Source organism: Lepus europaeus, chromosome 2, assembly GCF_033115175.1.
Source record: "Lepus europaeus isolate LE1 chromosome 2, mLepTim1.pri, whole genome shotgun sequence".
Taxonomy (NCBI): Eukaryota; Metazoa; Chordata; class Mammalia; order Lagomorpha; family Leporidae; genus Lepus; species Lepus europaeus.
The window spans coordinates 3,490,195-3,502,896 of NC_084828.1; the positions used below are offsets into that span (position 1 = coordinate 3,490,195).

A 12,702-nucleotide genomic window follows, 5' to 3' on the forward strand; every position below is an offset into this window, starting at 1 on the left:
CCCGGCACCTCCCGGCTCCCGGCTCGGGGCTGGGGGCAGCCATGCCGCGTGGCCACCCGGCCCCCAGCCGAGGGCCTCGCCCGCCTGCACCGGGCACAGCAGCCGCCGGCTCCTCTTCTCCATGTGGACCTAGCTCGGCTCCTTCCCCTAACAAAGGGTCCCGGGCGGGGGCCATGGGTGGGGCGGGGGAAGCCATCTGGGCTCGCTGGGCAAACAGGGAAGATTATAAGAGCACCCCCGGCAGAGGGAGCCACGCATTCTCCAGGTCGCCCTTGGCGCAGCCGGCCACGGACATGGACACCCGCGGCCCCTGGCTCCTGGCGATGCTTCTCCTCCCAGGGCTGTGTGCCCTGGCCAGCGCCGAGAAGCCTTGTAAGTGGACCTCCGGGCCGCGTCTCCCGTCTCCGCAACGGGGCATGCGGGCCAGGGAGCCTGGAGTGTGTGCCCGGGTGTGAGGGTGGGAATGAGGCTCTCGCCTTCTGCAGCCCCCAACCCAAGCTGGTGTCTGCTCCCTCCGGTCTCCTCGGAAGGGAAAAGGCAGGTGCACCTTCGGGGTGGGGGGCAGGTGGGGAGTAGCTACAGCAGCATCCTGAGATTGGAGATGGGGTGGGGTCTTCATCTCCAGTGGCTGGGAGTGGGTGGAGAAGGGCAGCAAGGCTCTGTGCAGGGCCAAGGGTCAGCCCCACCCAGGCCCTCGGAGAGGCCGTTTGCCAGCTTCACCTTGGACTTTGCCTGCACCCATCTGTACCCTTTTTCCCCCATTAAAGGAATCAGATGTTTAGCAAAGGCCAGTGAGCTCCTCGGGAGGAAACAGCACACGCAAACACAGCCAGATAAGGCTCTGGGTGGCCCTGGTGGCAACAGGACAAGGATGGGGTCCCTTGGATCCCCTGAGCCCAGGGGCTCTGAGCAGGGCTGAGGGAGGTCTCCCCACAGCTGCCTGCCGCTGCTCGAGGCTGGAGCCCAAGAACAGGAAGAACTGCGGCTACCCCGGCATCACCAGTGAGCAGTGCTTCGAAGGCGGCTGCTGCTTCGACTCCAGCGTCCTCGGGGTCCCCTGGTGCTTCCACCCCCTCCCAGTGCAAGGTAACCTTTGGGGGAAGCTGGGCCCTCCTCCTGGGCTGATGGTCAGGAGCCCGGGACCTACTCCACAGGAAGAAGCCAGAGCAGGTTCTCGGCCACTGGGCCAGAGCGAGCCCAGGGCTGGTCTGGAGCGAGCCCGGCCAGCAGAGAGGAGGCGATGCCCCCAGCTGCACGCCCACAGACGTGCTCCCCAGACTTGTGTGAACCCTCGGGCTTGCTGTCTGTGAAAGAGGGAACCCCAGGGCCCCTCTAGCTTCCGATGTGGGGCTGAAGGAGGCTCCTGGGGCGCGGGCAGGGCCTTGGCGACATCACGGCTGGCCGTCCCCAAAGGAGAAGGAAGTGAGCTAGCACCCCGAGGTCCTCTGGAGGGTGGGCTTCATCCCAAGGTGCAGCACCTTGATGCCTGGAGTGTGCACAGACCTTGGCCGGATCCTCCCGGCCACGCTCCCCCCCGGGAGCCATCTCTGCCCCGCACGTGGCTCAGCAGCTCCTGGGCTCTGACGGGCAGCTAGGAAGGACTTAGCGAGGGCCGTCCACTGAGACGCCATCTGGGCATCAGCACGTCGACGAAATGCTTCATGGCCTTAAAACTGTTCTCGAACCTCTTCTCCTGCGAGAGCATCGAGTCCGGAGAGGGACAGAGCGAACTTTCCAGGGCCCCGCCCAGCGGATCTGACTGGTGGTGACCCCAGCCGCTGGGTCACTCCTCCGGGGAGGGCTGGCCAGCTGACCACAGGCGCCGGCCCTTAGCAGCCTCGGGGTGTCTTAGTCCCAAGCAATGCCACCTCCATGCAGCCCCCCAGGATACACCGAGGCTGGGAGCCCAGCACGTTCCCGGCGGGAGGCTGGGAATGAGGGTGTTCTTGAGGCTGCTGGCCTAACGGAGTCTCCTTGTCACTCCTTTCCCGCGGCCAGATTCGGAGCAGTGTGTCATGGAAGTCTCAGCTCGCAAGAACTGCGGCTACCCGGGCATCAGCGCCGCAGACTGCGCCTCCCGGAACTGCTGCTTCTCCAACACCACCCCGCAGGTGCCCTGGTGTTTCTTCCCGCAATCCGTGGAAGGTAAAGTCCGCTCAGGACGGGCCCTGCTGGCTCCCGCACACAGCCGGTGTCTCGGAGGTGGCGGCGCGGGGCCCTCAACGCGGGGGATAAGCGTGTGCTGTGTGGCCAGCCCAGAAAGCAGGGTCAGCACGTGGCCCACAGCGACAGCAGCCTCCCGCCTGTGCGCTGCGCCCGCACTGCCTGCCTCGGCGTCTGAGGGTGTGGACGCAGCAGCGTCTCCACAGCCCCGCCCCGGTCTCTGCAGAGCCGGGGGCGTTGCCTATGTTGTTGCAACTTCATTACCATATCTGGATGCCGCCGAGTGCGCTGGCTGTGCCAGGCTCCAGGGCTGGGCTGGAAAGAAGCAGGCTTGGTCCTGCCGCTCTGGCCTCACCCCCTCCCCCAGGTGCACACGTGTCACCTGGAGTGGATCTTGGGAGAGCCCCGTCCCCAGGTGTGCACCTGTCCACCTGCCCGTCCCTTAGTAGTCGTGGGTTCCCGACACAGTTTGGCAATGGAAGGAGAAGACCAGTCACCTCCAAAATGCAGGCAGAGCGTGTGCCTGTGCGTGGTGGGCGCCACGCCCCGTCTGTGGGATCCCGGTGCCCCCAAGGCACCGCAGGAATCGTGGGAGTTCCTGGGACCTGAAGGTCCCCCTGGGAAACAGCCACCTTTTGGGGGAGTGGCCTCACAGAGCACCCTCCGGCTGGGGCCTCTGTCCCCGCACCTGGTGGGGCTGAGCTGTTAGGGCAGGGACCCAGCCCCTCCCCTCCGTGCTGACCTCATTGCTCTCCACCCTAGACTGCCATTACTGAGGCCGGGCTGCCGAGACCCCGACCGGCTCTCAATGTCCCGAGACACTGGAGCAAACCCCGCGTCCTGTCGGCTCCACGGCTCGTGAACCCCTTTTCTGTCTTATGCTTTTCAGTGGTATGACGTCTTCAAATAGAGACAAAGTTTAAAATCTGCTACATTTCACTCTGGTTTCATTGGCACCGAGGTGATGGTAGTGTGTGTGCATCCGTGTAAATGTGTACACGTGTGCACATGTAAGTGTGTGTGCATCTCTAACTGCGTGTGCATCTGTGTGTGTATGAGTGTCCATCTCTGTGAGTGCACGGTGTGTACTTGGGCCCCTGTGCACACATTAGGAATCTCAGTGGCCGAAGGCTCCAAGTGCCCCGTGGGGCTCCGGGTTCCTGGTTGCAATGCGGAGGTCCCTGAGGCTGCTGGAGACAGCGGTGACCGCAGTGCAGGCTGTGGGCGACCAACGCCCGGAGACCCTGTGAGGCCATGGGGCCTGGTCCAGCTCAGGGCTGGGGCGTAGCGTCGACCCGGCCCGAGGTCCCCAAGTCCACACCTGCAAGCCGCTGCCACAAAGGCTCGTCCCGTGGCCACATCAGAAAGCCCCAGCCTCCTCCCAGGGCGCGGAGGGCCGGAGCTGACCTGGCCTGGGGGCTGAAACCAAGGGCGGGTGGGGCTGCCTCCTTCCCGGTCCCTCGCTCTGAGAGGGCTGCAGCCAGCACAGGTGCCCACTGCGTCTTCACCCAGCTGGCGGGAGGCAGGGGCTCCAGGGGACTCAGCCCACTGCGGGCGGGCCCGCGCGCCCACCCTTTGCTCCTCCACGCCCGCAAGGGTCCGGCCCGGGGTCGCTCAGCGTGTTGGGTGGCTCGGGGCGCCCTCTCACCTGGGCTCCCAGCGACGCCCCTCCTCCTCCTCCTCGGAGACTCCGCCCCCTCCTCCCGCCCCGGGAGCCCCCTGGGACCGAGGGCGGCAGCGCGGGACGCGGGCTGGGGGCTGGGGGGCTGTCTTGCCTGGACTCAGGGGCTCTCGGGAGATGCCGTCCCCTCCCCTTCTCCTTCGGGGGTTTCCGGAGGCTTAAACCCACCCCCCTCTGGCTCCTCACCTCGCGTTCCGTTTCCTCTTCCTCCCTGGCCGGGGCCTCCCCTGCCCGCGGTGCCCCCAGAGGCACCCACGGTCCCCACACAGGGTCCCAGGCTCGGTGGTGTGTGTGGGTGTGTGGGGGGGCGGAGCCCTCAATCCACCTGCGCCGGTCTCTGCCACGTGAGCTCAGGTGACAAAGGCGCCTTGAGCGATCTCCGGACAGGGTGAGGGGACGACAGGGCGGAACTTGGGGTGGACCTTGGGCAAAGTCTTTCCTGGCGGGTCCGGTGGGAACTGGGGACGGCGCAGGTGCGGTGCCCGGTGCACGCGGCCGCCACCAGGGGGCGCTGCTGCCGCGCGGGCCTCCGCCTCCCGTGGGCCTCCCGCGGGCAGGTGGGGACGTTGACCCACCCCGCACGGCTGCTCCCCGTGACCCCTGGCTCGGTTCCGCAGAGCCGCTGCCGGCCCTAAATCCCGCACGCACATGGCTGGCGCCTGGAGGGGGTCGCCGTCAGGTGCCTGCGGGCGCCGGCCGCACCTGCGCCCACCGCGACGAAGTGCGGGCTGCTCGGGTTCCCAGTCGACCCACCCAGCGGCTCTCCCCGTGGGTCTCCGGCCAACAGCGCGGCCCAGACAGCCTCCTGCTGCGAGGCCGGAGGACGCGCCTTGCACCCCGGGGTCACCCCGCGCACGCCGGGCGCAGCTCAGCCTGGCCACGGCGGGGGACGGCGGGGCCACACTCAGCTGCGGGGCACAGACCGGGCGCCGGGGGCTGCGGCTCGCCGCTCCTCTCGGCCTGGGAGCTGCACCGCTTCGGCTCTTGGCTCTGGCGGCTGCACACCCAGGTCAGCCCGATGTCCACCCGTGTCCACGCAGTAGAGCTGTCTGCCACCCACCCCACCCACCTTCACGCGCGTCTCCCTCCTACGCACCCCCGGGGGGTCCCCGGCTCCAGGAGCGCCGGAGGGGCCGCCCAGCCCCTGCCCACTCCTGCCCAGCCCCTGGACGCTTGGGCCGGATCTGCTGACCGCCAGGAGCGCTCTGGGCTCGGCGGTTGGCGGGCTCCGCGGTTGACGGGCTCTGCGGTTGACGGGCTCCGCGGTCATTTCCTGCGATCCCAGGCGTCACGGGCGGGAGTGCGGCTTGGGGAGGACGGACCCTAGGTGGACCCCGAACCTCCGCGGGGATCGCTCTCCGGCGCCCTCTGCCGGCCTACCTGGGCACACACACACCACCGCACCACCACCTGCAGCCTGGGTGCTGGGTGGTGGGCGTGCGTCTCCCTGGTACTTCGCACACCGAGCGGGGCGGGGGTCGCAGCCCTGTGCTCTGGGGCAGCTCCCTGCTGCACACAGGGAACGCGGCCAGCGGTGACGGGCACGCTTGAGATGTTTGAAAACCAGCGTGCATAGGGCTACCCATGTAAACAGCTCAGTTCAGCCAGGTGTGACAGGCGCGCGGTTTGGCCAGCGTGAAGTTCTAGGTCTTGGGTCTCCCCACCGCCGCCCCCGAACAAGGATCCCCTTGTGGGGCAGATGTCCGGCCCGCAGTGAGGAGGCCAGGAGAGCATCCCGCTGTGTCCGGGGACCTGGGTCCACTGAGCTCCATCCCCTGGCGCTGGCTCCCTGCCACGGCAGTGGGGGGGGGGGGGGGAGAGTCACATGAACACGAGTGACGGCTGGAGTGGGAGATCTCTACCCATCTACCTCCCCTCCATCCATCCAGTGATCTATCATCCACCTGTCATCAATCATCTATCTATCATCTCTGTCATCCAGCCAGCGACCTGTCATCTGTCTGCTTGTCTACTCCCATCCATCCAGCCAGCGATCTGTCACCTAGCCATCATGTATCTGTTTATCACCAATCATCTCCGTCATCCATCCAGTGACTGTCACCTACCTGTCTGTCACTATGTATCGTCTACCACCATCTATCACCTGTCTCTCTGTCTGTGTATCCATCTGTCATCTACCCATCGTCCATCCATCTGTGCACCATCTGTCCGTCACGTCCATCTCAATCTCTCTCAGCAAAGCCCCTCGGTGCCCTTTGGCCTCCAGCGCCTCCCCCGCAGAGCTGCAGGTCTGGTTTCCTTCACCTCCCGCAGACCTCGCGGGTTTTATTTATTTATTTATTTATTTTTTATTTTTTGACAGGCAGAGTGGACAGTAGAGGGAGACAGAGAGAAAGGTCTTCCTTTGCCTTTGGTTCACCCTCCAATGGCTGCCGCGGCTGGCGCGCTGCGGCTGGCGCACCGCGCTGATCCGATGGCAGGAGCCAGGTGCTTCTCCTGGTCTCCCACGGGGTACAGGGCCCAAACACTTGGGCCATCCTCCACTGCACTCCCTGGCCACAGCAGAGAGCTGGCCTGGAAGAGGGGCAACCGGGACAGGATCGGTGCCCCGACCGGGACTAGAACCCGGTGTGCCGGCACCGCAAGGCGGAGGTTTAGCCTAGTGAGCTGCGGCGCCGGCCTGACCTCGCGGGTTTAACCACACAGCGTAGAGCAGAGCCCTGCCCCTTCACTGGGCGGGCAGCTCAGGCTGGGAACGGGGCTAGAACTGGACGGGAACAGGACGGGACCTCACTCCTTCCCACTGCCGAGTCAGTCCTCCCGTGATGCGTCCACTCACCAGCTGCTGGGGTCTGGGCTGTGTCCAGTGCTTGTCCCATGCAGGGTGCTGCCACAAGCAGCCGTGTGTGGTCTTCGAGTGGATGTGGGCAGATCCATGTGCAAATAGCTTCTCCATAGTGGAGTGCAGGGTAGTGGGCAGGGGGCACACTCGCTTCCTAGGACATCAGGGCTCTTTTACTTCACAACCCCCAGTGGGTGAGAAGCACAGGTCTGTGCACACCTGCTCCAGGGGAGACCACAGGGTGTGCACACCTGCTCTAGGGGAGACCACAGGGTGTGCACACCTGCTCCAGGAGAGACCACGGGGTGTGCACACCTGCTCCAGGGGAGACCCCGGGGTGTGCACACCTGCTCCAGGGGAGACCCTGGGGTGTGCACACCTGCTCCAGGGGAGACCACGGGGTGTGCACACCTGCTCCAGGGGAGACCACGGGGTGTGCACACCTGCTCCAGGGGAGACCACGGGGTGTGCACACCTGCTCCAGGGGAGACCACGGGGTGTGCACACCTGCTCCAGGGGAGACCACGGGGTGTGCACACCTGCTCCAGGGGAGACCACAGGGTGTGCACACCTGCTGTAGGGGAGACCACGGGGTGTGCACACCTGCTCCAGGGGAGACCACAGGGTGTGCACAGCTGCTCCAGGGGAGACCACAGGGTGTGCACACCTGCTCCAGGGGAGAGCACGGAGTGTGCACACCTGCTCCAGGGGAGACCACAGGGTGTGCACACCTGCTCCAGGGGAGACCACAGGGTGTGCACAGCTGCTCCAGGGGAGACCACAGGGTGTGCACACCTGCTCCAGGGGAGAAGTGTGGGTGTTTTAAATAAAATAAATAAATAAATCTTTAATAAATAAATAAATCTTTAAAAAATAAGTAAATATTTCACATTTAACAGAAGAACTGGTATTGTATTTGTCCCTGCGCTGCATTTCTCGCACCTGCTTCGTTAATTCTCCCTTTGCTGCATTTCCCTGCTGTCCGTCTCCCCCAGCTCAGAGCCGGCTCCCTTCCTGTTCCACTGACGAGTCTGGGCTCTCGGCTTCTTCCAGCCAGGATTTAATATCCCCACAGAATCCAAAATGTGGGCTTTGATTATCTGTTGTTCAGACTCCACAGTTTGGATTGTAGTTTATCCCTTAGCCACAGTATTTAATAGGAGATATTTGGGCCGGCGCCGCAGCTCAATAGGCTAATCCTCCACCTGTGGCGCCAGCACACCGGGTTCTAGTCCCAGTCGGGGCGCCGGATTCTGTCCCGGTTGCCCCTCTTCCAGGCCAGCTCTCTGCTGTGGCCAGGGAGTGCAGTGGAAGATGGCCCAAGTGTTTGGGCCCTGCACCCCATGGGAGACCAGGAGAAGCACCTGGCTCCTGGCTTCGGATCAGTGCGGTGCGCCGGCCGCAGCACGCCAGCCGCGGCGGCCATTGGAGGGTGAACCAAAGGCAAAGGAAGACCTTTCTCTCTCTCTCTCTCTCTCTCACTGTCCACTCTGCCTGTCAAAAAATAAATAAAAAATAAAAAAAAAAGGAGATATTTGGATTTCCGTGTTCGAGTCTTTCTAAAACGTCAGTATCTTCTAGCTTGATTACGGGGTGACTGTAACGTTGCTGCTCTGTGGGACCTGCTGCTTCCTTGTGACCACGCGTGAATTCTGTGAGTCTTTCGTGTGCACCTGAGAAGTTGTGTTATTGTCAGGATTTAAGGTGTGACGTGCGTATGCCTGTGTGTTCGCCGTAGGAGCTGCCTTACTGACTACATTTAATTCTGTTTTCTTACTTTTTTGTTCACTTGTCCTATATTCAGCATAGCGTTCCTGTTAGCAGGAGGGCTTGGTTTTCCCTTCCTGCCTGGGTCATAGGTGGGCACGCTTGCCCGTCCCCTGTTGGCAGGAAGATTATTGTCACAGTCACAGCTTTGCTGAGAAGGCTCCTCCCTCGTGCTGATGCACAGGTCTGGATGCCACTCTGTCGTCAAGGTCACAGCCCCCGCCCTGGCTCGCATCCCAGCGGCTTTAAAGTCTATTTAACCAATACACCGACTCATTCTCTCAATGGCTGCTGGTCGGATGCAGAGAGCAGGGAGTGTGGACAGGCGTGGAAGGAGCTGGTGACAACAGCGCTCACAGGAGGGCGGTGCAAATCGCCTTCTTCTCCAACAGGAAAACAGCTGGCTGCATTAGCGATCTTACAGGGCGCCACTGCCTGCGACGCCAGCATCCCATATGGGTGCTGGTTCCAGTACCACCTGCTCCACTTCCGATCCAGCTCCCTGCTGTGGCCTGGGAAAGCAGTGGAAGATGGCCCAAGTCCTTGTGCCCCTGCACCCACGTGGAAGACCCGGAAGAAGCTCCTGGCTCCTGGCCTGGCCCAGCCCCAGTCATTGTGGCTATTTGGAGAGTGAACCAAGAGATAGAAGACCTCTCTCTCTCTCTCTCTCTCTCTCTCTCTGTCTCTGTCTCTGTAACTGTGCCTTTATGATAAGTCAGTAAGTCTTTAAGAAAAATCTTACAGAGCACATCAAAATCTCTCCAAGAATTAAAAACAAGTTAGAGTAAAAAATATGGCTAGTGCAGAAACACCTAAAATAAAACCTGCTTGTAGGACCTCACTGTACAACTTCCTACCAATGGCGTTTAGAGGCGTCTGGGGTTTGAGCTGTGTTGTTGCTGTCTACATGGTGAAGGGGCTCACCCCTGCCTGCTCCCCCACCCTCAGCTCATGCGCCTCGGGATAACCCAGGGGTGCTGGGTGCTTTTATGGCTGCCTTGTTCCGCGCACAGAGTACACTAGATCGCGATCAGATAACACACTAAATAAAGCCAGCCCGGGCCCTGCCTTCTGCCTGCCTCACCTGCCTGCTTTAGTGGGGGCCCATAAAAGAGAGATAAATGCCCGGCCAGCCTCTGGGCTGATGGTTCTCATCATCGAGTGGCCCTTGGACGCCAGCCCAGAGCTGTGCAATTTGCTGGAGGACCAACTTCCGGCCCCTGAGTGCTGCAGGGTCCCGCACAGTCACAACACCTTTATCCGTCCCCTTCCACATGCACCTGCTGCCGAGACCCCATCCCTGTGTAGTCGGCGTGCCGGGGAGGCGAGCAGCAAGTGTCAGCCCAAGCCGAGGAGCCACGCACATGCTCCAGGGAGGGACCGTGGGGCGGGGCAGGCGCCCAGAGTGGATCAACAGTCAGGGAACATCCAAGACCCAGAACGTCCCCGAGGAGCATCTTGGGGTGGCCAGAGCTGCCTGAGGCCAGCAGTGGTGCAGGTCTCCTAGACTGGCAGCTGCAACATTGTTGCAGGTCCACAAGGGGAGGGGGGCACGTGAGCCCCTGGGCCGCACTGTGCAGCTCTCTCGGCCATCTCCAAGGACACCCTTTCCTGTCGCTAACCCCTGGGGCCCTCCCTGTCCATCTCCCTCACGTCAGCAAAGACGGAGGCGCCATGCCCAGCCGCGCCGCTGGCATAAGGATGGTTTTGCGCTGAGCTCGGCTGAGCGGCACCAAAGGCGGAGTGCGCTCTGTCTCCCCACCTGACTCAGCAGGACAGCAGCTCTCCTTCCGGGAGGGATCCCCGTCCCTGTCCTGTACCAGCAGGACAGCAGCCCTGAACGACCCCCGATGAGATAAGCTCCATCGCAGCAGCCCTGGTGCTCCCCAGCCTAGAGGCCCCATCCCTTTCTCTTTATCTTATTATCTCCCCCGTCTGATGCCTTTCGCTGAGATGACTCCTGGCGGCCCATCTGATGCCCTGTGAGTCATCCCTCTCTACGAAGGCCCCCGTGCATGCAAAAATGAGAATATTAACACTCAAAGTGGATCCTCCTTCCCCCTGGTTAGTTTGCAGTCCCCGGCTTCAAAACACAAGGCAGGGGCCCGGCACTGTGGCGCAGCGGGTTAACGCCCTGGCCTGAAGGGCCAGCATCCCATATGGGTGCCGGTTCTAGTCCCGGCTGCTCCTCTTCTGATCCAGCTCTCTGCTGTGGCCTGGAAAAGCAGTGGAGGATAACCCGAGTGCTTGGGCCCCTGCACCTGCGTAGGAGACCCGGAGGAAGCTCCTGGCTCCTGGCTTTGGATCGGCGCAGCTCCAGCCACTGTGGACCTCTGGGGAGTGAACCAGCAGATGGAAGACCTCTCTCTCTGTCTCTCTCTCTCTCTCTCTCTCTGTCTCTACCTCTCTCTGTAACTCTGGCTTTCAATAAATACAATAAATCTTAGGAAAAAAAATAAAACACAAGGTGTGGGGGGGAGTATAACGGCCACTGTGCCATGTGAAGCCCAGACCCTGGGGTAGCAGCCTGGGCACCGCACAGGGGTCTCCTCCCCTCCCTCAGCTATCGACCTCGGGGCTGTGGGTGCTGCCTGTGATGAGCTGCCGGAAGGCACTTCCTTGCTGTCTCTCCTTGTCCCCAGTCCCGGCTCACACGTCCGCATGGACCCAGGGCCACCCCGGCTCAGAATCGCCCTTTTCTTTGAGATGCTGTGCCGGGGTCCAGACACCCACACTTTTTCCTCCCGGACACCTGCGTCCGGCTCGGTGAGCTTACTGGGGGGAGGACTTTCTCCACGTCTCATTGCTTCTTGGTGTGGTCAGCCACGGAGGCCAGCTGCCCTGCCAGTGTGAGGTCCACCACACCCGGCGATGACGGTGAGCACGTGGTCTCACCTGGGGCCGGCCCACAGCGCCGGGCTGAAGGTGGTGCATGCAGTGGCTGCTTCATAAATATTGACCGACTGCTCCCCTTTCACTTCCACCCTTAAGACCTCAACAAATATTAGCTCTGGTGGACTCACAACGCAGAGAAACAGGGCAGCACCTGCTGGCTCCGTAGGGATGAGCTATTGATTAATGCACCTTGGAAATCAGCCCGTGATAACGCAGGGCGGGGTTGTCATGGCCGTGAGCCCGGAGTGGCCTTGGTGTGGAGGCAGGCCCTTGCCCGGGGGTGTTCCCCGCTTGGCGATCTCACCCTCTGCCTTCGGTGCTCCGGGGTTGACTTTGGAAAAGCTGATAGGGCGGAGAGAAGCGTCAGCTGGGACATGCACCTGGTTCAAGCCCAGCCGCTGTCCCCGCCGTGGCACCTTAGCGCAGCCCACCGGGACCTGGGGGCAGCAGCCTGGAGAGGCGGCCAGCGGGCAGCGCTCCCCTCCACACAGACGCCTGCCTGACCCCAGATGGGTGCTCCGTGCCTCGCCTGCCAGGGCTGGGGTGCCACGGACAGGCGGCGGGTTGTTCCGAGTCATCTCACGCATCTCTGCAGGCTTGATGTCCCCGGTACATTTTTGGGTTTTGCAACAACATATTTGTAACAGATTTATTTACTCACTTATTGGAAAGACAGAGGGATAGAGAGGGAGAAAAGGAAGGAAGAAGGAAGGAGAGAATTGATCTTCCGGTCACTGGTTCACTCCCCAGGTGTCTGTAACAAACAAGGCTGGACCAGGTGAGGCCAGGAGCCAGCTCCCTGCTGTGGCCCGGGAAAGCAGCCGCAGACGGCCCAAGTGTTTAAGCCCCTCACCCACGTGGGAGACCCGGATGGAGCTCCTGGCTCCTGGCTTCCGCCTGGCCCAGCCCTGGCCCTTGAAGCCGTCCGGGGAGTGAACCAGCAGTTGGAAGATCAACCTCTCTCCCTCTCTCTATGTTTCCCTGACTTTCAAATAAAATAAATACATTTTTAATTAACAACAGAGGCTCTGGCAGCCCGGGCTGCAGCGCTCGGCCGGCTGCTCCCAGGCCCCTGCACCGTCTCAGCCCGGCTCCCTCCTTCCCACACCACCTCACCTTGTGTGAAAGGTGCAAACAGCCAGATTGCAAAACCCCTTCCTGCTCTTATCCCCAGCCCCCAGCGGGGGGCTGTCCACCTCGGCCCCCGCCTGCAGCCTGCACGACCGCCGCTCCCTGACCACCGCGCGGCACTGCCCTGCAGGCGGCGCCTCGTCCCACGGGGATTCCTGAGCAAGCCGCCGTGGCGTGTGCTCGGCGCTTGCCGGGTGATCAGCCGCGATGCCCTAGCGCGCACCCTTCCCTTGGGTTGTGCGTGTAACTGCTGAGGCGCGTC

General features: G+C 62.3%; 1 protein-coding gene across 1 annotated transcript; it reads left to right on the forward strand.

Annotated features, from left to right (window-relative positions):
* Positions 1 to 293: 293 nt before the first annotated feature.
* On the forward strand, positions 294 to 12,599 carry TFF2 (trefoil factor 2). The gene is made up of 4 exons (XM_062174758.1): positions 294 to 372; positions 937 to 1,086; positions 1,999 to 2,145; positions 12,484 to 12,599. The coding sequence occupies exons 1-4, from the start codon at positions 294 to 296 to the stop codon at positions 12,597 to 12,599; spliced, it is 492 nt and encodes a 163-aa protein (XP_062030742.1).
* Positions 12,600 to 12,702: the final 103 nt, after the last annotated feature.